The sequence below is a fragment of the Chaetodon trifascialis genome, chromosome 23 (assembly GCF_039877785.1).
Source record: "Chaetodon trifascialis isolate fChaTrf1 chromosome 23, fChaTrf1.hap1, whole genome shotgun sequence".
In the NCBI taxonomy this organism is placed as follows: Eukaryota; Metazoa; Chordata; class Actinopteri; order Chaetodontiformes; family Chaetodontidae; genus Chaetodon; species Chaetodon trifascialis.
In genome coordinates, this window is record NC_092078.1 from 12,591,675 (window position 1) to 12,617,810 (window position 26,136).

At 41.6% G+C, this 26,136-nt stretch overlaps 1 protein-coding gene across 1 annotated transcript in view; it reads right to left on the reverse strand.

Annotated features, from left to right (window-relative positions):
- The window catches only part of ppp2r5b (protein phosphatase 2, regulatory subunit B', beta), a 40,108-nt gene that overhangs the window by 12,059 nt on the left and 1,913 nt on the right, over nt 1-26,136 (reverse strand). Inside the window, exons 2-6 of the mRNA XM_070992853.1 lie at nt 6,438-6,634; nt 4,467-4,568; nt 3,789-3,881; nt 3,199-3,329; nt 2,085-2,144 (exon numbers count right to left, since the gene is read on the reverse strand). Of these exons, the coding sequence (XP_070848954.1) occupies nt 2,085-2,144; nt 3,199-3,329; nt 3,789-3,881; nt 4,467-4,568; nt 6,438-6,634 (583 nt within the window). The remainder of the gene's footprint in view (nt 1-2,084; nt 2,145-3,198; nt 3,330-3,788; nt 3,882-4,466; nt 4,569-6,437; nt 6,635-26,136) is intronic.

Genomic DNA, 26,136 nt, shown 5'->3' on the forward strand with positions numbered 1-26,136 from the left:
GTTTAAGATTTTGTATGAATCTCTTTATCCTTTATGTTGGGGAAAAACTAAGCAGAAACTTTTACAAAAATATTCTAGCACTTAACCAACATTCAGACAAACCACCCCAGTCTCTCTAAACCTCTTTGAATCCAGCCGTCTTTCAACTCCCTTTACTTTCTTCTATGTTTAACATCAATACAGATTATTTAAAGGCACTTCTGTCTCATTGGTGTCAGATAATGAAAGACAGAGACAGAGGGCACAAGCTAGATTCCAGCCACCAGAATGGTTTACAGAAAAAATAATTTTTATTCACTTAAATACTGATTTGTTTGCTGTGCAATTTCTCATCCTCCATCTTCTTTTATTCTCCTTCTCCTTCCATCTCCCCCATGTCTAAATAATTCAGCTCTCAGTCCGTCTGTTCATGTAACACAAGTATTTCAACGGAACAAACTAATGTCATTACTAGTTTCTCTGTCTCAAACTTGAGAACAGATTGATAAAGCTCTGCACTCATCTGCTTTCTTTCCACGAGAGAAACTGTAACTGAGCGCTCCTTTTGTATAGGTTAGCATGACATGGCCACTTCCTACCTAGCTGGCTAACTAACTAGCAAAACTGGTATGTAGCATTAGCTTGGACTGTTACTCAGCATCAAAGTGAACAGCAGCAGCTAGCTGGTTATCAGAGTTACCTTGTTAGTGTTTTGCTTTTTAAAAAGTTCTTCAGAGAAAGACAAACAATTCTGAAATGTGCAAAAAGTGTTCATGCTAGCCAAGAGGAGCTCGCTAACACTGCTAACACTTTAATGCTGACTAATAGTCCAAGCTCAGGCAAACTACTGCAGTGTGCCGTCATTTCAGGTTTCATCCACTTCTTATAAAATCAATACATATAATCAATGCAAATTATCTAAAGGCATTTCTGCCTTAGTAGTGCTGAATAATGAAAGACAAATGGTAGAATAAATTCCACTAGAACGTCCTTGAGAGAAAAGCAAAGAAAGAATGCAATACATAGGCATACAAACAAGGCTACATGCTACCTAGCTAGCCAGCTAAGTATTGTAGCTAGGCTGCGATATGAGCTTGAACTATTATTCAGCCTCAAAGTGGAGAGCCAGTGTTAGTGGGACAAGGTAGCTGGTTAGTTCAGAAAATGTTCCTCAGACTAGGACAAAAAAACTGACCAAGCAGCAGCTAGCAGACAATTCTAACACTGGGTGCTGAGTGATAGCCCAGAATATCAAGTTAGCCTGTTAGCAGATAGAAAAATTTCACTTTGGACAGACCGAGGCTAACTGTCCCCCTTCTTCCAGTCTTAATGTTAAGCTAAGATAGCCACATCCTGACTCCAGTTCAGTAATGCACAGACATGAGGTTAATAATTGGTCCTCAGTCTTCCTCAGTCTTGTTTGTATTCATTCTCCATTTTCTCTCTCCCTTCTATGCACTTTATTACTGCCATCTTTCCATTCTTGTTCCTATTGATTTGTGTACGAGCACAGGCAGAGAGCAAGACATGTTTGTTTATCAGTTTGGCTTTCTTCCTTTCTCTCTCTTCATTTCTATCTTCCTCATATTTCACTTACTGGCCTCAGAGACAAAGCAACAAACTATGCAAACCTCTGAGTCATTTTCCATTTATGTCTTTAACCCCTCTCTTGTTTCTGTCTCTTCTTCCTGTCATGCCCACCCACCTTTATTCATTTCCCCCTGCCTCATAACTCATTTCTCCCTCTGCCAGGCTTCACCCACAGTTGTGTTTACCTGATAAGAAAGAGGCAGCCATGACGATAAATGCAAAAAAATTGTATATTGGTTTTTGTTTGGAGCAGCTGCAGTGTTTATACTTTGTTGCCATTTTTTGTAGCTGCTTAATTCACTGGGTTTCCAGCTGTCTTATAAATTGGAGCAGCTGGCAAAGTACAGTATGTGTATATAAGTGTGTGTGTGTGTGTGTGTGTGTGTGTGTGTGTGTGTGTGTGTTTACACTCAACTCCAAATGCATTCATCATGCTGTAATATACAACAAAGTATGCTTTCCTCCAGAGCGGCAGAGTATGCGTCAAAGTGTGTGGATTGATTGTGGTTACAAACCTGCCGAGGATTTCAAGAAGCTCCGCGACTCCATTGAAGTGCTCAGTTTCATATATGAACCTGAAGTTCAGATACAACAGAGAGAGAGAGAGAGAGAGAGAGAGAGAGAGAGAGAGAGAGAGAGAGAGATGTAATGATTCATCAGTACATCAAAGCATCTTTTTGTAGTTTAACTAAAGTAATGGCAGCTAAAGGAAGGCCTGCAAGTCAAGAAATAGTAAAACATATTCTGTTAACTTCTTATAAAATGACCCACGCATTAAATTCCCTGGCAGGGGCTGGAGACAGAGCAATATCACAATGTACCATGTCTGAAGTACAGCTGCGGTACCTCTGTGATGATATCATGTGAGAGAGGGAGAGAGAGAGAGAGATGAAGGACAATAACAGATTTATGCTTACATTCTATCTCTTTGCTGTCAAAACACTGAAACCAGTTAACTGAGACAGAAAGAGTGTGTTGCAGCATTGCAGCTTGACCGTGCTTGAACTGCAAACGCAACCATTCAGCCACACTTGGTGAAGGAAAAAGATGAAACATGATGGTGCATCATGGCACTCTTATTAGTCAGAGCTGCCAAACCAATCACTTGAGGAGATTTGTGTCACTACGCCATGACTTGAAACTCTCAGGATAGATGCAGGGAGGCTGATTCAGTGAGTGTTATGATGCGAATGTGCACAGTCATGTCCGTGCACGCCTTGAGCCCTTTCGTTTGATTGTGAGGCTACTACTAAAATACCACCAACAACATTTGTGATTCTCAAAATGTAAAAAATGTCCCTTAAACCCTGGTTCTTCTTTTCACAATAAGGATGTTGCTACTTATGGCCCATTCACATCCTATCATGACAAGCAGCTATAGACAACAATAAATATGCATCCTGAAGACTTGTTTTAAGTTTGTTTGTACTGTAAAATCATCATAATTTGTTCCAGTGAAGGCCCAAGCCTAAAAAAAAAAAAAAAAGAAGAAGCATTGCACAGGTCATAAACACAGCTGTTCTCCCTGCTGATGATCTTTGTTGGCTAATATTTGATTTATTGATGTTAAAATGCTATAAATAGCAGCTTTGAATCCTGTGCACTGGATTGGTGGAAAGCAGACCGTACCTGAGGAAGATGTTGTTGATCTGTTTGCGGATGTAGGCTCGGAGGCCCAGTAGTTTTCCATAGACACGGTGCAGGATGGTCTTTAGGTACTCCCTCTCCCTGGGGTCCTCGCTGTCAAACAGCTCCAGGAGCTGCAAATACATACGATAATTACAGGCGAGTACGCTTGTGATACAGCTTTCGTCTCACTGCAATCATCCGAATCCTAACCTTCCACTCATTTTAATTATGGAGTATTTGTCTCATTGCTTTCCCCTGTGAAAACATTTTATGGTCATAGAAATATTGTTTTTATGACCCAAAAGGAAAAATGAATATTACATTAACCATCTTTTTCATCATCAATTTCTACAATAAAACAGGATATTGGACATAAAAGTTGGATGACTTAATAGAATCTTTTATATGTTCCCTAGCCTGGATAACCAGATTCTGAGAGCACCTCAGCAGAGATGTTACTAAGTTCTGCAATGGCTGCGGATTCAAAGAAGAGCTTCATTTATTTCTACCTTTCCACTCATCAGTATTCTACAAACATCTCAGAGCTTTGGATTTGACAAACTGTGTCCCTCAGTGACAGAGAGGATTACCTGCAGGACAAACTTCTGGTCAACGTAGCGTTTAGCCATGGAGGGCTGGAAGTCCGGGCTCTCCAGGAAACGCAGAAAGAACTCGTACACAAGCTAACAGAGGCACAAACAGCAAGCGATTAGCCATGATGATAAGAGAAACCCTCACCTGCTCAATGCATGCTCAAGTTCACAGACAGCAGCGGTTTACATCAAAAGACGCCAACTGAGCGAGAAAGGCAAAAAGATTTTGTTCCATGAGACAGTTTGGACTTCACGCTTACTGACTCATCTCTTCCTGAAGCAGCAGAAGCCTACACCAAACCCAAATGTCATCTGGGCAAACATCACAAGTCTATTCACGAGATGTGACATTCGCCTTTGCTGGAGCTTCACTTTGTGGTTCAGGCTGATTAAACAGGTACATTTTGTTATAATGTTTTGCTTTAGCACAGCAGATTTAAGTGATATGAAGGATCTCAGACTCAGGTACAGTATATTTATGTGCAGATAAATGCTGAACTCTGCATTAACAGCAACACCTGGAGGGAGCTGTGTGCATGCTGGCCTTGTCCCCCCTCCCTAATATAGTATATAATATGTAGTACAGCCCATTTTTCATGGTATGTACTGACACTGCATTGTGTTTCACTTTACTAACAGAGCAAGGACATCACAACATTTCCCAAGCTGACCAACCTGCAGATGTGGCCAGGAGGCTTCGAGTGTCGGCTCGTCTTCCTCAGGGTCAAACTCTGGATTCTCGCTGGGTGGGAGAGTCCGGAAGATATTCACTGAGATCTGGAAAACCCCAAACAAGGACGAGGAGGGAAAGAGAGAAATGGGCACAGCAGGGGGAATGTGACGGAGAAATCAGGAAGTGGTGGAGATGAAAATGGATTAGAGGGATGTGGATACAGGAAGGGGATAAGGGAAGATGAGGGAAAGAGACATTAGAAAGAACTGGCATACAGCACATTCCTGTTAGTGTTGGACATTAGGTGTGTTTTCCAATTACGGGTCTGTGAGTCTCAGAGTCATAGTCATGAAAAACATTGACAAAAACATCCCTTGACTCATCATGCTGACACTTCAACATGATGCACATCACAGATTTGTGTCACTACACATTAAATTAGCTCTAAAGACCGATCCAGGATGAACAGTTGGTGTTGGACAACAATGACGATCACTCAAATGCAAAACTTGAAAGAGTCCTCTATGAAAAGGACAGTCAGCTGCCGTTATTCTAACTATATTGCATGACTGTCAATAGTCAAAAGACGAAGCTGCATCGTGGTCTTGACTCACTGCTTTAGGCAACTCCAGCTATTGTCCGCCATGTTTGATGCTGTTTTTTGAGACTGTGTTTGAGAAGCACAACTAATAAGCCATGCAACCTGACATCTCGTATCATGATTTATTCAACAAATGCATTTCCACCGGGCCGGCTAGTGCATAAACATTATTGCAAAAAGCAAATGTGGTAAATCCCAACGCCCCACTTCAGAATTATTTTCTTCCCCATTCTTTGCTTCTCTGCGCAGCGCTGTTTGCATTAGTAAAGCCTCTCACTGCAGGGGGATAAGGGCTCCTTTCACATGACCATGCAAGCCTCGCTTGGATTTCACAGGGTCCACACGGTGCAGCCACTCATTCCTTATGCTGCAGTACTTCATCAATATGGTTTTCTGGACATATGAGCCCTGTCAGGCTAATCACATCATAGCTTCTCTCATCTCCTCTCCTGACTCTTACCTCACTCTTACCTCCTCTCACCCTTTAGCCTTGATCCTTATTATTTTATCATTAATATCTATTTTGTATTCATTGCTCATCAAGATCTTAAGTCCCATGTTGCCTTATGTTAAGATACTTTATTGACTTGTTTGCCACAGTTATCTTTTTGGTGATTTAGATTTAATTCCACCACATTTCCATGTTTGGGAAATACAATTTTCTTACTTAAGTTCACTCTCTCAGCCTCCCCCTTTATCCTGCATTACATTTACTACGTTGCAGCACTTGGGCTCTAACTTGTGCACTTAGTTGTATTCGCAACTTCTGTTAAAGGATTTTAGCATTTTAGGGTGAGGGTTAAAATTGTGGCCACACATTAAAGCTTTCACCCACTTTCACATCCTCTGGGCTGTGACTCCATAACTTAAGCCATATCCTCGGCTCGCTTTACCGTCTTTCCTCAATCCCCTTTTCCCTCTCCTGCTCTTTATATCCTCTGGGACCTCTGGTGCTCTGTGATGCTGTCCACACATTTTCCATCACACTCCACTTTATCTTTCTTGTCCCTCCCTCTCTTTCTCGCCATCTGTGCAGCCCATTGCGACTTAGCACCCTTTGCAAATGTTCTATCCTTTCCTCTCCTCTCCTCCCCTTATCTCTCTATCCCTCTGCTGCTTTCTCCTCTCTGCCTTTGTTTATGGTGTCTGGTGACTCCACCTGAGCTCCACAGCTGGATGTCACACTGTTTACCTCCTGTCTGTTCCTCCTCCACCCATCTTTTTATCCTTCCAGGTATAACTAATGATGAGGATTGGTTGATAATCATTTGTTTGGTATTTGGCTTCTTAGCATTTAGTGATTTGTCTTTCATTTAAATTCTTTTATCCATCATTTCAACCCTTAAACTCCCTTCTCCTCCTCCCCTCCTACCATCTTTATAGCCTCTGGGTACAGAGGCTCTATGAGGACTCCTCTGCTCGTGGCCACACTCTCCACCAGCTCGTTGAGCGCCGCACGTTTGATCTCCTTCCCCTTCAGGTCAGCCACACAGTCCAGGAAATCAAACAGTACGCAGCACTGCTGCAGCTTCTTACAGAACAGGTCGTGTAACTCTGCCACCGGAGCATCTGGATGATTGAGAGGCAGACAGAAAGAGAGAGAGAGAGAGAGGAGAGATATTAGGCTCTGAGGTTAAAGGACAAAAAAGGTGATGCAGCTCTGCTAAATCTGATGGCATTCCTGAAAGTCACTTTGTGTTTGGTAGTGAATGACAAAGTGGGAGTGTTGGAGTACACAGAGATGTATTCTACAGGCTAGATCTTCTCTCAAAGGTAATGAGGGAAAGAGAGCAGACTATTACTCTACAAACACATTTGTACACACCCACACACAGAGGGGCTTGGATCCATAGACACACACGCGCGCACACACACACACGCGTGCGCGTGCGCACACACACACACACACACACACACACACACACACACACACACACAGACACGCACACACACAGTATCTCTGTCCTATTACCTGTCAGATTCATTCTCAAGACCTGTTCTTCACAATGAAATAACCTGCTGCCGGCCGTCAGATTAAAACCTTGTACATCCAAAAAACACCACTTTTCACAGATGTAGAGAAAGTGGCTGATACCCATGGATTACTGAAGACATACAGTGGGTTTTAAATTGATTCCACGAGGCCTGAGGGGGTGTGTGAAACTTAGCAGCTCGGCTTCTAAAGCATTATGCAAAAAGTGAAAAAAAAATCAAGTAAACACTAAAGTACGGTTACAAGCTTTGGCAGCGGCCAAATGGGAATGCTTGGTTCTTTTTCTGAGCAACCGGATGATTGATGACTCAATAGCTAAGTATAGCAGGGAAATATACCAATTTTAGCGAGACATATGCGAAGTTTGGTATGAAAAACAATATGCTGGCTTTTATTGAGATAAATGATACAATGCACATCAAATCGAAAAGCTATTCCTCTTTGCAAAGGTCTTTGCAGGATTTCCAGTAGAACGCTCCAGACTGTATGTTTACGTCAGGATAACTGCAACGAAAATCAAGAGACGGTGTCCTGGAAAGACATCACAGACACATCATCGTCTTTCAATATACATTTAGAGCTGTGAATCCTTTTTGTAAGGTACACAACCATAACAAAATTTTACACCAATTGGTGCAATACTTGTTGAGATATTTCAGCCTGGAATGAAGTGCGAGGCACACAGACAGATTGCCATCCCTGCAGCCATGGCGCTAGTGTGGCTAAGAAGAAAAAGCCATTATGTATGATTCCTGACACTACACTTGTAAGCTTGGTGCTTATTTAGCCGTTGCTGTTTTCTTTCTTTCTCACCTTTATTTATTCAGGGAAGGCCAATTGAGAGCAAGCTCTCATTTCCAATGACGCCCTGATTACAGCACAACACATTTCAATACACATCACAATACATATCCATACACTCAACAGAAGCACATAATGAGATCAACAAGCACATGCACATTCAGAAATCATGAAATCAACAAGAATGCATTTAAAATGATTAAAAGGAATCAGTGTATCTAATCGAAGCTGAGACAGCAAATTATTCCATTTAAAAGGTGTGAAATAACTAAAAGCAAATTTCCCTACCTTCGTTTTAACAGCTGGGATATTAAGAGCCAGTGGATTTTGTGCACGAGTGGGGTAGCTAAGAGATCTGAAGCTCAATAGGCTTGATAGGTATAGAGGAATTTTTTTAAGTAGTTCCTTATAAATAAACAATATACAATGTTGCTCCCTTCTCTGAGCCAGGGAAGTCCAACCGACATTATGATAGAGATGGCAGTGATGGGTCATGAACCCATTGCCAGTAATAAATCTAATAGCAGAATGATAAATTGTATCAAGTGGTTTAAGAACAGAGGGAGAAGCATGCATGTAAATAATGTCACCATAGTCTAAAACCGATTGAAATGTAGCACGGACTATCTGTCTCCTACAGTGCCGAGGAAGACAGGATTTATTTCTATAAAAGAATGCCAATAAAGGCTTCAGCTTCTTTAAAAGTTCTGCAACATGAAAATTAAAGGACAATTCATCATCCATCCAAATACCCAAGTACTTATAACAAGAAACCCTTTCCAACGGAGTCCCATCTGCTGTGGCAAGGGTAAACTTATTTAAGTCAACAGTACATTTTTTTGTAAAAAAAAAAACCATGTACTTTGACTTTCCTGGATTTAAAACCAATTTTAAGATGATAATGCAGAAATCATCTTGAAGATTATTTAGAGCTTGTTCAACAGATGGAGCAAAGGAATATATGATTGAATCATCAGCATAAAGATGAATTAAGCTATTTGTGATACCACAATTAAAATCATTGATATAAATAGAAAAAAGCAGAGGTCCTAAAACCGAACCTTGCGGTACCCCTTTGTATATGTTTAAAAATTCTGATATGAAACCAATCACAGCTTGGGATCGATCAGATAGATAATTCTCAACCCATTTACAGGAGTGGTAATCAAAACCAATATCATGCAAACGCTCAAGAAGGATGGAATGATCAACCGAATCAAAAGCCTTAGAGAGGTCAATAAAAAGGGCAACACTGTCTAAAGCATGCGCAATATCATTCACAACCTTAGCAGTGGCAGTCACAGTGCTGTGCCCAGGTCTAAAACCAGACTGATAAATATTTAAAACTGCAAATTCAGATAAAAAAAGATCTAATTTGGTTGTTTATCAAGCGTTCTAAAATTTTTGCCAAGCAGGATAATTTTGAGATTGGACGGTAATTATTCAGATCATTTGCGGGGCCACCTTTGTGCAGAGGAGTTACAAATGCTGTTTTCCATATATTAGGAATACAGCCAGTTAAAAGAGTCAGATTAAAAACATGCAAAAGGATGTCAACAATAAAGGGTGCAGCTAGTATCAGAAGTCTAGTGTTCAATTGATCAGCTCCAGTAGGCTTCCTACGATCAAGATTGTTGCCTGAGTGAAAGAAACAAAAGAGTGGGTGACCAAACATAGTGGCTAATAAGAGGCTGCACAGAAAAGATGAAATAACTAACAAGACACTGATGTCTGTGCCACACAAACGAGAACAGTGGCTCAGCCTGGCTCCTTACATACTGTAGGTGTACTGTATATACTGGTTACTCTGTGTACTTACAGCTGAACAAATAATCTCCCTCTGCCAGAAGAGAACAATACGCTTCACCAATGGCTGGGAAGCAGTCTAGACTAACTGTGCAGTTGGAAAGAAGATGATCCAAGGCTCACACAGACACACACACAGAGACACACACACAGCAAGAGCAGATTAGATTTAACCCTTCTTAACCCCCAGGTGGGAAACACAGGCTGGTTAAAGGGGGCTGACTGGAGCATTTCCAACCCCAGACCCCCCTCACCTCTTGTGGGCACACCAGGACCATCTGCTCCCTTTGGCACAGAGCTGCACAACAGTGGATGAGGACTGCCCTTTGTTTGACTTATCAAGGCACAAGACACACACTCTTTTGAGACCACTGAAAGTGGCCTTTTATTCTATCAATTATGACCAACTGAGCTTCCCATACTGAAGATGGTGATGTAACGCAGTGTCTATATTCACCAGAGGATTTATTTAAGTTTATTAAGTCCAAGGATGGTGACATGGAAACACCTAAATGCTAAATTATGATTAAATTAAATCCCAACTTTAAGTATTAAGGGTTAAATTTAGTTTAGATTCAGACTAAATTCAGATTTGTCCAAGTTATACAAGCATATGACTGTGTGTTGTTTGTGTATAAAACCTCAGAATACCAGAACTTCTTGTCCTTCATGACATGACCTGCACAAACTTTCTCTGTGACTCGTCTTTAACGTGTCTTTTTACCCATTTTATATTCAGTGTTGACATCTATGAGCCTGTCCACTGAGCTGCACTGAGCAGTCCATTTGTTCTTGAATTGCAGCCATTTCTCAGTGACTGGACAAACGTGTGACAGCCGAGTTCACACGATTTTCTGACTGTTTGTGACTCAAGACAAGTGTGAAAAGTTTAAGCGGGTGAACTATTTCTTCTGACTTTGCTGTGAGGACTAACGTGAGTCTAAATCTGCGAGGCGACTGAGGGCCTTGGCTGGTTTGAGATAGCTGCAGCTTCAGGCTTTCATCGTCCTGACCCTTCATCGCTCTTCTTCCTCCCTCCCTCTTCTAGAGGACCATCCTTTCCTTTCTTTCTCAACCACTCTATTCTTCTTTCCCTTCCTAATCTGTCCTTTCCTATCCTCTCTATCCCTTCCCTCCTCTCCCCTAATTCCCCATCATTTCTCTTTTCTCTTTCTCTTCTTCCTCCATCCTTAGACAGACTGTGAAGGTGAAATCTAATCCATTTTTAATGGAGAGTAATTGTATGAAGATGTGCCGTGCTGGGATTGAGAAAAAAAAAAAAAAGAACAGAGGGAGGTGAAAAGACGATGGGAAGGAAAAAGCATGTGTGTGTGTTTGGGAGACAGAGAGTGAGATAGTATGTGAGAAAAAGAGAGCGAAGATGAAGGGAATGAAGAGACTTGTTGGGTCATGTGAGAGCAAGTGTGGGAGAGAGCGAAGAAAAAGAAAATGAAAGAGCAGGGAAGAGAGGAAAAGTGGTGGGAGATGACAGGCACAGACAGTGTGTATTTTAAGGCAACGCAAATGGGCCAAAACTGTTTGTGGTTGTCAGTGTTTGCTAAACTGGACACCAGTATTACCTCACTGTCTATCACCACGTCTCGTACAGGTGCTTACATAAAACTTCAAAAGGTAGAAGAGACACCAAAGTGAGATGAGACTGGCTCAGGTGAATTCTGGTTTTCCTCATGGCTGATTTAATATCAGGTCAGCACAGGTCCCTCCAGACCCACTCATCCAAAGCAGCTTCTGATATCAGTGCAGTCATTACAATATTAACTACGATCTTAATCACAGCGAGTGAGTCATTTGTGACTGAGCTATTTTCATGTTTCTGACAATCTAAACAGGCGTTTTGAATACGTAACAAGCTGAAAAGTGTTGTTTTTTTTTATCTTTATGACCTCAGAATGTCCCCACAGATTAAAATGCGTGTCACACCATTATCAATGTTACATTACTACAATTATAAAAGCATGACAAACAGTCAGTAAGACCAGCAGGCTTACAACACTCAACCCATCTTAAGAAAAGCAATTACACTCTCCACTCCATTTCTTATAAACAGACAGCTATCAGTGCCGCTACAAAGTGCTTCAAGGTTTGTATTAATATTCCTTTAATTCTCTGTTCTTCATATAACTGCAGAAAAAGGACGATTTTCAAAAAGTAATCCACTTTTATTCTGAAAGATTTACAGCAATACTTTCTTTAACTTCCTTTTTAAATCTACCTTTATCAATATTTCTGTTCAGCGATGGATCTAATAGCTGTGTAATGTCAGCTCTAAAGAAGATTTCAGTGTCTTTCAGCTCAATGTTTTGATTGATAGAGTAGTGTGCGAAGCAAAGTGTGTTTATTATATATTATGTCTTACATATGTGCGATGGGGTTTTACAGGCACACATTAATAATGGTTCCTGTGTCTGTCTAAGAAGAGTAGAAAATTCTTCGATGGAGGAAAAATAACGTGAGGAAGCTCTGGAGAGGCGGCTCAATGAGAGATCCCCCCTCCACGGATGGCTGGGGGTTCAATAGAAGCCGTAGGTGGCAAAAAAGCAACAGCAAAAAAATGAACAGAAAGTTGGAACAATAACAGTCCAATTTAGACTTACTGTGACAATACCACAAAAATAAAGACAGAAATTGGACAAAACACTATGAAAAAGTCCAATAGCACCTTTTCACATCGTTCACAGTCCAAGGGGAGACAGACAGAGACAGGCCACATATTGTATGCAATCTAGAAAAACCTCTGGGTCATTTTACATCTTGCAGATACTGAGGAGTGCTGTAAGATACCAATAAACAATATCAGACAGAAGGAAACATTAAACTGGCAGATATTTAGTGGAGTCTAATGAGAGATTACCTCCACTAGCATGACCTGAATCGGGTTAGCAGCAGACCTCCAACTCGGCCAATAGTCTTCTGTGATATTAAAATCTGCAGTGCAACTGCTTGGTGTATATGTCTGGATAGATTTCCAGAACTGTTACAATCATGTCAAAATATGGTTTGTAATCCCAGCGCTGCATGCATTAGATACTCAATTATCCGTATCCTCGTGAAGCGCAAAGGTTGAACATTTTTCCTTAATATCTCTGGTGGAGTTTATTGCAGACGACTCACAGTCGGATGTGAGTAAGAGCATAATTGGTTGTATGATATGTGTTTCCATAGCCACGTCTTAGCTTGAGATAAAAGCGTTCTCCCTCCCTTGTCTGCTATGACTGACTGTCATGTGGAGTCATTGTATTTCTACAATTGGCCATGTTATGTCACTATCGAACGTTACATTACGACCGCCTGCTGATTTCTTCTCCCAAGGCCAAATCTCGCAAAGGATCTCGCAATGTTAACAAAAGAGAAAAATAATTTGTGTATCTGTGATTTGGATCTGCTCCAGAATTGAATGGCTTCTTCCTTAGCCCGTGCTACACCCTTCCACCAAGTTCCATCAAAATCGGTTCAGTAGTTTTTTCCATAATCGTGCTCACGAACAGATCAACAAACCAACGAACAGACAAACCAAAAACAGCCTCCTTGGCAGAGGTAATAACAACACAACAAAAACGGCAGCTCAGCCACACGGCGCGCAATTATATTGAAAATGCTGTGGGCTGGTTCTGTCTCTTCAGCTTCCTCTTTCTTTGTCCCATCTCCAAATTGTATTTAAGAAAAATGTTTCTGTGTACCACTTACAAGAAAGAGCGAGAGCTGCTGTCGTTTCTGCTTGTATATTTGCGACTGGTAGAAGGAAAAGCACTAACTAAGCACTAATAATAACTCTCCAATATGCAAGCCGAACTTACTATGAATTATACCCTGTATGCAGACCCATGCAACCCCAAGCCCAGTGATTCCTCCTGGAGAGGAGAATCTTTAAAAACTGGTCATGAATACGTTTTTTGCAGTTTTCTTTAAAGCAGTCATTTCCTTAAGCAGCTGTGAACAGTAGTTTTTAGGCAACATTACCCAAACAGGAGTGAAGTGTTTGTTGGGGACTATTTTCAGTGGCGGATTAAGTTTTTGGACAATGGAATCGAGTGGAAAGACAAATCAGGATTTGGCTCCACAGAAAACACTCGTTAGTAACATGAAGTCATTGTTGTCTGTTTATGATATCTGTTAAAAAAAAGACAAATGGCAAGTAAGTCCAGACTCATCGTTTAAATACAGAGAGGAGGAAAAGACGACCTGACACACACACACACACACACACACACACACACACACAGAGGGAAAAGACAGCGTGTGACGTCGAAAAGATGGTGGGAGAGGAGGGAGAGGGGTGGATGCATTTGGTAAAATGAGCGGTAACATATAAGACTGAGCAGTGCCAAGCTCCCTGCAACAGCATCAAAATACAAACACACACACACACACACACACACACACACACACACACACACAGCTGCACTCATCTATATATAGTCCTGCAGGCTAGAGACACAGAGAGGAGAGCAGAGGAGGAAGAATGTGGGGAGGAAACAGGAGGGAGGAGAGGGGAGCGGTATAGGGTTAAAAGATGACATCATCCCCTTCGTCCTCACCCTGCTTCTCTCCCATCTTCCCATCACAAGGTACCTCCCTTCTTTTCCTCCCCCTCTTCCCTCCCTCCATCTTTCCCTTCGTCTACTCCACCCATCAATCTCTCTGAAGCTTCTCTTTCTCTTTCTCTCTCTCCTCAAATGAGCAAGTACAGCTCTAGTCTTTAAATAACAGTTATTCTGTTTGGGGCTGAGTGTGTGTGAGACAGACAGAGAGAGAGAGACAGAAGGAGAGGAGGACAGCTTCTGTTTCAGCTCCCATCCAAGCCGCCCCTGCACCTCTGTCATTAAGCACACGCACTCATGCTCAATGCACAGATACGGTGACGCAGAGAGGAAGAGAGGGAGGGGAGCGGGAAGACAGATCCAGATAAAGAAGGAAAGCAAGTGAAAGACAGTTATAAATAGGAGAGGGGAGCTACAGCAGCTATTAAAAGTGAGACACCATGAAGTGTAGAAGTCAGGGCAGTATAAATATCACGTTAAGGGGTTTAAGCGATGCGCTTTGAGTCCATCTCTAAATAATCTAATCCTCCTGATAACACATCCACGCCGTGACAAACTGTCTGGGAAACACGCACAAGACACAATCCGTTATCCTGCTTATGAACAGTCTGATTAGAAAGGGAAAGCGAAGAGGGATGTTATCACGTGTGATTGACTGCAGCCCCCTCCCATCACCCATCTTCAGATTTTCAAGCAGAAAACAGCCATTAACCTGCCAAGAATGACCAGGACGAATCATCCCACTGCTCTAAATTAGAGCAGGAAATGCCGGGAAGCTGTCACTCGGCGATGGTACAGAGAGCAAGTAATGAGAGCGGCTGGGTATTTGCATACAGCATGTAAATACAGTTGTATGTACAGTCTGCTGCTGGCAATCAAGCTCACTGACAGAACAAGGAAAAACGAAGCACATTTTTGGACACGTCTGTGCTCTGTGCCGAGGATGTTATGCTTTCTTCCTCTCAGTCAGCCTGTCTGTCTGTCAGCAGGAGATCTCACCAAATTCCTAACAGATTTTCATGACATTTGGTGGCCAGATTGGTCTTGGGCCAAGGAACAATTCATTATATTCAGATTTTGATCTGGATGTGGAATTTCCACTCTACTGACTAAGATAAAAAAAGAAGACTGGTTTCTAAATTCTGTGTCTGCCGTATGTGTCAGAAGTAGCTCTTTGCTAACACGCTGGCTATAACGACCATAAAATGTGATGTCAGCGTTGTGTTTGCAGCCTGTTCCACTGCCCCGAAGCAGCCGAAAACCATCAATGGATGCATCTTAAACTCACAGCCGTCGCCAGACACGTCTGACACATGATAACAAGTGGTTATAAATGGGGAGAACTGAACTAACTTCAAATCATTAATGAAAACTGTGGGCTGGGTTTTAAGATATACATAAAGTACTGTACTTTGACTTTTGCTTTTCTACACAAAACACTCTCAAAAGTCTGAATCTACAATGATCCAAATATGTGTTGTTTTCAAAGTTTCTTCTTCATAACGTCTTTGCAGGAGACGTCTCCTACATCACTGGCAGGTCAGTGTCAGTGTTCGTGCACTTGAGGCTTCAGGTTTCCACATTGCACGCGTGTAAGTTGAGTATTGGCCCAGGATTCGCTTCCAAACAAGTGTGATGTCACAAATCGTGACAAACTTTCCACTTTCAGCAAACGAATGTGGAAACAAAGTCTGCCCATAAATCAGAATTAAAAACATATTTTGAAGGGAAGGGGCCTTTGATTACTTTCTGAAAGACAGAGATTAAAATCAAAATTCAAAGGGATGTTTGCAAACTTCTAGTTTTTAAGAAACTATCATCTTTTCTTTCTATTTTCTAGGCTAAAACACAATCGCTATGACCTTGTGAGCACAAAGCCTGACATAACTCTAATGAAAGTCTCCAGAATTTTTGATTATTTCAAATTAAGATGGCTACCATCTGAAAAATCTAAACGATTGAAGTGAAGCCAATGACTGACTGCCATTCAAAGTGACAGCTCCTGCGTCTGAAGAGCTTAAAAACAGCATTGTGTTTTGATGGCGGCAGATCTCAAAACATGGCAGAAAGTCTTTATACGCTGCATTCAATGGACGCACAGACAGAACAGTCCAATCCTCTTTAACAACGGCGGTGAGAGGAGGCTAAGTCATTGCAAAAGATTAAGTGGCGCGCTAAGCCCATCTTTAAATAATCCAATGATTCTAATAATACACATTTCCGCCACATAGCATAGTGAACTGAGAGCAGCTGGGAGTTAAAGGCTGTGGTTCAAGCTGTATCTCTATGCTCTGCTGTCTGTCCGCTTTGCTCCACCTATAATCAGCTGACTCATTATCAATAGATAGATTTCAATTAGGATCACTAAACCAGATCGCAGTTCTTTGGGACATGCCTCCTCTTTCATTCAAAAGTCCCAAATTCTCCTTGACCGCAGAATGACTTTCAGGAATTTGGGATATTAAAATTCTCCTCCGAAGGCAGTATTTGCTGAGTGAAATGTAAACACAAACTGGAGACAGTGAGTAAACAAATATGGGAGCTGGTTATCCCAGCTGGAGACATCCTCGACATTTGATTAGCAGCTCTGTAACCCACACTTGTTGAATAATATTCCGTTGGTTTGCTGTGCAGCGTGCACATCAGGCACGGCGCTGCCCGTGCTGCTCGTCACACACAAGGAAATGTGACGAACGAAAAAAGAAATCTCACATTGTCTTGTCGTTGATTGAGCCCGGCTGTGTTTTTCTTTTTTAAAGCTGGTTGTGATTCATTGCATGCATTTGCAAATATCGTCTGCTTTCAGCGCCTCATCGCATCTCCGACAAATCGTCCTTAACAACTGACTTGAAGACAGATTCCCAACACGTCCCCTCTGCATGCACAGTATTTGATTTTCTTTGTTGACTTAGCTTTGCACAGCCTCAAAAACCGTAAGAGCATATTTAATAGTGAACACCCAGAAAGGTGAACCTTGTAGTGATTCAGTCAGAGGGCTTATTTGCCTGAGCCTCGGCGTAATCAACTCTTCCTTCAGTGACACAGCAGCGGTTGTGTTTATTGCATTGCTAGCTGTTTCATTACATCCTCCCCCTGCAATATCCTGTCTTTTTTTTTTTTTTATTCTTTATCTCACCGTCGCTCCTCCTCCCACTGTTCCTCCTCCACCTGTCAACTTAATGTTCAGTCATTTCCTCTTTCCTCATCCACTCCATTTCTTTCATCACCCCCCACACTTTCTCCTCCACTCTCCCTCCTAATTGATATGAGACAGTCATAGAGCAAAAACTACTCCATGCCTTCTGTAACCCAATACCAGGCCCATCCAGCTGGCCTCTCCCTTACACACACACACTCATTCAATGTCCCACATACAATCTGTGTGAGAAGGTGACTCTTTGACAGTAAACAGCACATTTAAAACAGAGGCTGACGTACATTCATTATTATAATGTGGACAAACACACATGCTGGACAAAAAAAAGGGAAAACACAGACAAACATATCATCTCATTCAGGTTTACATGCGACCTAAATCATGTGAGGTTATGTTATATGCTGCACAGGCAATTTATCATATTGACAAGTATAGTATCACATCGTGGCCTAAAGAAACAATAGAAATTACATCTAAGCAGGCAAATGCACCAGGCTATTTGTCACAAGCAGCTATGTGTGCCAACAACCAAATGAAACACTTTGTCGGCACTCTCTGAGCCCACTGGCTATTGTGTAACGATGATTTAGCCTCACAGGGCTAAGCCAATGGCTTCCAGCATAGCCAGCTGCTATTCAGATAATGGATATCTGAGCCAAGACTTCCTCTTCTGTCCGCCGGTCATTGTTTACAATCCAATAAGAAACTTGAGATGTGATATTTTGGCTAATCTCTATGAACAGATATCTGCATTTGAGCTCAGATAAATGTTAAAAAAGCTAATAAAAGGTTTAATCGTCGTAGGAGGATAGCTGATGGGTTCTGAGGCTGCGCTTCAGTCAGCGCTTCAGTCTTCCTTTTACAAATAAAAGCTTTAGTTCATACACAGTAAAATGTGTTTAATTCCACACACTCAGTGCTTTTGCTGCTACATCTGGTCCAGTATAGCCAGTAACTCATAGCAGCTAATGTTAGCTAATGTTAGCAAACTTTAGATACTGTAAATATTTCTGTACAATGGACTTTACTGAATAGCTCTGTTGACTTTGTGACTCTTCTCCATTTGTGCTACTAGTACTCTATATTTTAGCATTTATCACATTCCCATAATTGTCCCTTGAGTCCACATTTTTCAGCAAATTTACATGATTTAACCGTCATGTTACTGCAATAGCACACACTGTGCACTGTTAGCGGTTCTCACTGAAACTAAAAGAATGAGATTTTCACATTGGCAGTTGTGTTGTTTTTTAAAACTAAAGCCAGTGTTACCAGAAAGTGGCCAAATTCATCCTTGCACCTTAAAAATGTGCTTCTATAAGCTCAGTGACACGCTGCACGGTTAGCTGCTAAACTAGCCATAGCTTACTGCTAACAGACTAGCCGGCCTAGAACAGTAGCCTTCCAAGCTAACATGCTTGCTAAGTGTCAGTTGTTAAAGAAAGTGAATGTTCATGGTCAGTAACGTGCATCCATTCACATCAAGCAGGAGTTGTTACATTTAAAAGCTTAGTTTATGGTGTTTTTGCACCTTTAGAAAGCTGCACGGTCTTTGTGAGGACATGCATTATACTCTTCCTCACTCCAATATATTATGTATTCTTTAAGATTTCATAATGCACATGTCTGACGGCATGCTTTCCTTCTGATCCCTTCATTGTTAGCAGTGGAAATGGCCCATTTTTGAGTACGTTATGAAACACAAGCAGCAAATGCATTTCCTATCATTTCATAAAAATAGAAAGGTACACGTTGGCCTGTTAAACAGCATCCAGTGTGCTGATAGCATAATTAGACAAACGTTTAGCTGCAAGACACCCTCATTGCAAAACATCTGACTACTTGCTGGTCTCCAGTAGGATCATTATCTTAACGGGAAGTATGAGCGCACAAACTGATACTTCACATTACTACTGTACCGAAATGTCAAACAATATTTAACTTCCTGTTATCTCACTCTGGTTTGACTGACCATCTGTTTTTCTGTGAAACAATACCTGATTCAATTACATTGTCTGTGGTGCTCATCTGCAGAGTGTTTTGTGGCTTTTAGAGATGCTTAAATGCTAACAGCACCAAGCAGGAAGGGGTTTTGTGCAGGTATGGGAGATTTAACACTCTAAGCTCACACAACATCCTTCAGGGCCTGACATGGTAGTTATTTGAAGCCACTCAGCAGCTCTCTGAAAAGCCACAACTGCTGGCCGACACTGATGGAAACGTCATGGACAGAAACCATCACGCACGGCTATTTTGTTGTATGCATATTTTTTTGCATGGTCAAAATAGCAATTAGACATGCTGCTGCTAGCTTGCACACTGAAGGGTGTTTGTATGAAACATCCACCTTTTAATTACTTGATGTGAGTGCTTTCCTATTAATGATTTTTATGTTGAGCTGTTTGGAGGATTCAGCACCCAGATAGGCATGCTGGAGCTGAGCGTGTCGATTCATTTTCAAAATAGCAATTTGGCCTGCTGCTGTTCTGCCGCTTTACTGCCTTCACATTGGTGTGGGAGATAATAATAAACAACCAGGTATCAATTTTTGATGAGAAGAAATCCAACACCACAGCTGACTGAAGAAACAGCTGTGGTTAAAAAAAAAAAAAAGAAAGAAAAATTGGACTATTAACATTTTTTCAGCTTCATCTGCTGCTGTTTTCCAGATCAGATGGTGCGCCTGATAAAATTTAGCTTTTTTTCTTAACTAGGACAACAAAACTAGAGCCTCTCGTGACACACAGTCTACAGGAATAGTTTTAGCATGATCATCTTGTGACTTCCAAATACAGATACATGCGTGATAATGCCTTTGTTTTAAATTTAGAAAATGAGGCCCATTGTGAAGATGTTTGTTTCATAGAACAGGCGTAACATGACCTTTTGTATGTATTGGCTCTCCTGTCATGACAGCTTAGGTCTTCATTAAATTTACTGCAGTTTAAAATGCAATGTGAAAGAATGTGGCACCGTCTGAGCTCCTGCTGAGGTAGCTGCTGGCTGCCACACTGCTCCTCAACATCTCAAGACAGACCAAAAAGAGTCCCATGATCGCCACACATAAATACTTGCTTTTCACAATCACAAACACATACTTTGTGTTTCTGTAAGATTTCATCCTCTCTTAGCTCAGAATAGAATTACTGACCAACAGCATAGTAAAACCCACAAGTGTCAAAGCTATTCCTGACCTACATCCCTCATCATGCTGATTTGCTATCCGGATCGCGTTTCCTTTAGCAATAATATTTTTACGCACTATGACAATATTTCTACCTGCAGTAAAGGTGTTTTTATTCACACTGATGATATTTCTATTAGCAATGATCTCATTAAATTTCTACATGTTCTGATGGATCATTGTTATATTTACTTTCTACATGCAGTGATGATACTTCTGTGATGTTTTTCCTGTCGTCATGACATTTACATGCATAATGTTTTGACCTGTGGCGATGATGTGATGCCAGTATCACAACATACATTCTGCATTTTAACACCAAGTGTAGCAGGCGAGCAGCGAAGGACGAGGTGGAAAAACAATGACAAATTAGCTACAGAGGCACCTGAAACTGAGAACTGCTCAAGGACAAAAGACAGGAATACAGTTCTGTCTTGTTTGTTTGAAGGATTAGAGACAGTTGGTTCAATAATCTTCTTGTGTTTAAATGAAAAATCATCCTGAACCACGCTTGTGCAAACTGTTTTTAGTGTAGGCATAAATCTTGATCATAATTTTGTTAATATGTGCTGACTTGATGCTGGGCAGGAATGTGACCTTAGCCTAGTTAGCCTCCCAGCGACAGCACAAAACCCGTGACCAGGAAGCCTGGCTGGTGTCTGTGGCCCCAGGGGAGAGCATCGCAGCTGGGGAGGAGCGCTGAGCTAACAGCCTGCTCTCTAGTTAGACAGGGAGCTGCAGTGTAACTGAAGACATGGAGGACGACCAGGAGAGAGCAACTCAATAATCGATTCTGATAAATCTGTAACAAACAACAGCTTACATGATCAGCTATGACGCATGAAAGATTTTACATCAGTGTGGCAAATTCATGCAATGATGAAAGAGAGGCTGACATCAACACTGCTACAGTTCTGCATGTATGCGTAGACAATTTTCTATGTTAGTTTTCAGGTTGATAATAAAACAGCTAATTAGATAGCTAGCAAGCTTGTTTCACTAGTTTGTACAGATAGACAGTTAGCTCTACTGGGCTAGTTTCCAGAACCATGAGCTCCCAGCACCATCTTTACTGGGCACCGTCCTCAAGCAGTTTATTATTTAATGTGACGATTAAAGTGCGGAGACACAAGAAAGGAGGGGAATGCTTTCACTGTGTCTGAAAACATTTTTGATGCCCATCTGGAGGTTCTGTAACTGTGACAGCAGATATTAAAGATTTTAATTTGCCTGGGTCCCAGAGAAACACTAAGTTGATCGAGCCCTGGCGCCTCGGCATGACTTAATCATCACCTCATTTGGGGCCCTGTCTGAAAAATTTCAGCGGTACTTACATTAAAGCTCCATTTTTAACAGGGACATTTAAACAGTGATAAAAGAGAAGTAGAATTACTGCTAATAGTTGGTAAGGCAGTGATCAATCTCCATTTATTACTAGATAGTTTGTAATGCCTACTGAGTGCCCCGTTAGGGTTGACAGGTGTCACCACACATTCTGTGTTTGAAACAAGTGCGTCCATTGGTACAGACATAAACCATCCACTGCAGTACAGTGCAACCACTTTGAAGTCCACAAAGGGACGAAATGCCTGTGCTTGTGCATGTGTTTGCTGCAGGCCTGTGGCCAAACATGAATACACTGTAAAAGGATTATAGGTACCCTGTATCCTTCACCTTTCATCTGCGGATTAATTGGCTGTCTTGATCGTTCCTGCTGCTCTTTTATTGGTTCAGTGTTCCAGATCAGTTCACCGTTTACTGGAGCACCACAACGGTAATATGTCTCACCTTAAGACGGACTTATCCCTGTTTCCATGTGCGTCAGCGGTGTCTAACTTCAATGCATATCACCTTAACTGTGTGCAGAGATATTATAACACTGTTTTTATGACATGAAACCCCTTTAGAGAAGCTCTGGGTGGTTCAGAGGTCAAGTACAGAACATCAGCCATGAAACTAGAAGGAAAGTCAATGCCTGGTTCGGTGACACATCAGCAAGGTAGATGTTTGTTTCCACACGCGTTGAATCAGACTGCAAACATTTAAATAAGCATCTCATAGGTCAGGTAACAGCTAGATTAACTATACTGACACCTGACCATACCACATACATAATACATGGCAGATGGCCAACACGTCTGCAGTGGAATTGGCCAATGAACTGACCAGAAGACCAGAACCAATTGGCTAAAAAAATAAGCTGTTTTTCTGCTTATCCAAATTTCCAAAAATCAGTGTCATGTACTTATGTGACATTTAGCCCCACATTCTCCATAGTAAGTTTTTCAGGTCCGGAAAGCTGAGAGCAGATGGACAAAAACATCTGGCTGCTCAAATTTCAGAAAAAGGACAGTGTTTCACACGCTACTGATGACAGATCTGCAAAAGATGCAAACTGTGGCCGCGTTGCTTTCTGATCGATTGAGGCTAGGAATCAGTTTGTCTACCTCTTGTGTGATGGATTTCTTCCCGTTCTGACTGCTGAAATTTGCCAAAACATTGAGGCTCTTGCTCTTTCTGAGGCTAATATCTGAAACTCGATGTTCACTATTGTTGCAGCGTTCCCTGCTGTCAAGCCATTGTAGCTGTGCTGAAAATGTAATTTCTTTGACTTGCTGTCTATAATACAGCATCAAACAACAAAACTGATCCAGAAGAATGCATCGCTGAAGCTGTTTTTTTGCAGCGTTCGGGTGTTTCAGGGTGGATTTTACCTTTCATGCTGTGCTTTTTCTTTTGTCACACCTTCATTCTTGCATGTGATGTACTTCTGTTTCTACTGCGTTTGAGCAGAAACGAAACTTTGCTCAGGGCTTCAAGTGAAAGAGATGTTAACAGAAGGAGGAGTTCAAATTAACAATAGGAATGTGATTCCCTGGAGGGCAAAACACCCACAAGTCTGTCTACACTTGGCCTACATACTGCCCGTTAAAAGACTTCCCCACACCAGGCTTTTCTCCTGCACCGGTGCTGCAGGATCTTACTATCACTTCCTCCTGGGGATCCAGAAAGAGTGCCGCAGCGGTGCAGCACCAGCAATGTGCTAACTGGGACTTCAGTCTATGAAGTCTACAGCACGTATGCACACAGAGGTCTGAACCAAAGGTGCTGTAAAGATGCAATGGAAACCCTCCATCATCATGCTGCACGCACCCCTCGCTCACAGGCCTGAGAGGGAAGTCGAAGCAGGAGAAATAAGGTGTAAAAACATGTTAGAGGACACAGCTGCACACACCTCCTATCAACTCTAAAAGCAGAAGGGTCTTTTCTTCATAGAGGGTTAATGGGAAGAGATTGCAGGCTACATGAATGAGGGAGTAACCTTATAAAAAGGGGTCAGAGGCATATATGAGGACTTACAATGTGCCCTTGTGCTGCACAGATTGGAAAGAGAGTGAAAGAAGATACGCAAGGTGAGGGATGGGTGTAGATTAATAGGCTGAGATAGAACAGCTCTTGAGAAAGCAAACAGAAAAAAGGTGAGGGAACATGAAGGGATAGGTCTTGTTTACTGTGTGAACCAAAAGAAAAGGTACACAAGTATTGACTCGGACATCAAGGACATTTACTGGCTGTCAAAACACAAAATCTAGCAAAAGAAATTTACTTTTGGAGCTTAAAGCAACTGTACAGTAAAACATAGCCTAACAGTAACGCATGTACAGAAGAGCCATAAAGTCATTGAACTGATTCAGCGGCATCGAGCTTAGGTTTGCGGATATTAGCCACAAAATGCTTCTGGTCATCATATCAGACCAAGTAATGAATTGAATAAAGTAAGGGTGCATTTTTCATTTTATGTCTCATATATAAACTTTTCATTTGTTTCTTCATATAAAAAATTACATGGTGTGGCTTTAAAGGACCATCATGTAAGATTTAGGTGGATTCACTGGCAGAAATGGAACTTAATATTCATCAAGTATGTTTTCATTGTCGCCTAATAATAACCTGAAAGTGAGAATTGATGTGTTTTTGTTTTTGCGTCCTCTTCCACGGAGTTGACCATGTTGCACCGCCATGTTTCTACAGTAGCCCAGAATGGACAAACCAAAAGCAGGCTCTAGATTGTGCCTGTCGTGTCTCACAGCCCCCCTCCAAGCTTGGAAATGGAGGGTTGGTTGTAATCTGCAACCTCACCACTAGATGCCCCTACACAGAGGTCCTTTAAAGTATGAAGTTGCATGGACAATCTTTCTCCATCTTTAGGTATTTTCATCGGCAGTGAGTACCTTCTCCTGACACGTCTGCTCTTTTTTGCCCGTGACTCACACTGATGTTTATTCTAGGTGGTGCAACTAATGACTATTTTAATTACGGATTCATCTGTCAGACGTGTTGTTTTTTTTAATTCATTGATTTAAAAGGGGTGAAAATTGAGCAACACAAGTGGCCAGAGCTCAAGGTGACATCTTAAAATGTCCGTCCAACAGCCAAAGATGTTCAATTTACAGCTACAGTAAGAGAGAAAAACAGCTGAAAACAACAGATGTCCATAACTCGATTACTAATATCATTGAACAACTTGTTTTCTGTCAGTTAACTAATAGATTATTCAGTGAACAGCTAAATTCTTCTTTTTCTCTGTGAGAGTCCTCTTTTCCCCACTGTCTCACACCAAACCCCACCCTGATCCGTCTGCAGATTGAGCTGATAGATCCACAAATGTACACGACAATACAGTATAAAATGAAAGCCAGGGAGCTCCATGCCTTTGCAGTCTCATGCCTTCATTCAGAGAGGAAACTGAACAAGCCCACATTGATCAATGTGGCCTCGCGTAGTAACAGCAGTTCTAGGGTTAGAGCTATGGCACCTTTACGTGGCTTCAATTTGTACAAGTATGTTTTATTTTCTGTATTTTTGCTTGAGGTTTATCTAATGAGGCAATTAAGAGGCAGTTCTTCCTCTCAACAGTGGTGTGTCAAGGGGAAAGGCCTCATAACGGAGAGATGATTCTCCCATTTCCTCATCAACCGATCAAGGAAGCAGACAGATGCTCGATGGTACTGTGTTTTAATGAGGGTGTAAGTGGTCAACATCAGGCTCAGTGACTCGGCATGCACGATCATGAACTTGAAACTCATTCTTCACCAGAGATTACTCACAGCTTCTTGAGAAAACACTAATATTCATAACTGTCTTGGTTGTAAACACTTCTGTGAAACCTGCACTTTGAAACGTGAAGGCATCGGAGTTAACATACAGTAAAGTTGATGATTGTTGCTAAAAAGTCGGATAATTGGAAGGAAAATGTGCCATTTCTTACTCATCATTATCCCTCCTACCGCACCATATCTTCATCTGCTTTGGTAATAATCACATCCTAACATCAGCTCAATGTAAGAAGCTGCAGAATGGATCTGAATTATCCAATAATTCAGTTAGTTAAGTGGTAAGAAAATACTCTTAAAACAAAACTATCATCCACTCACTGGTTTCAGCTCCTCCCGCATAAGATTTGCTGTTTTAAATCATTACAAACTGACTTTCTTTTGGACTGTTGGTCAGACAAAACAAGATATGGGAGGATGTCACCTTGGACTCTCCTGGGAAACTGGAATGGGCGTC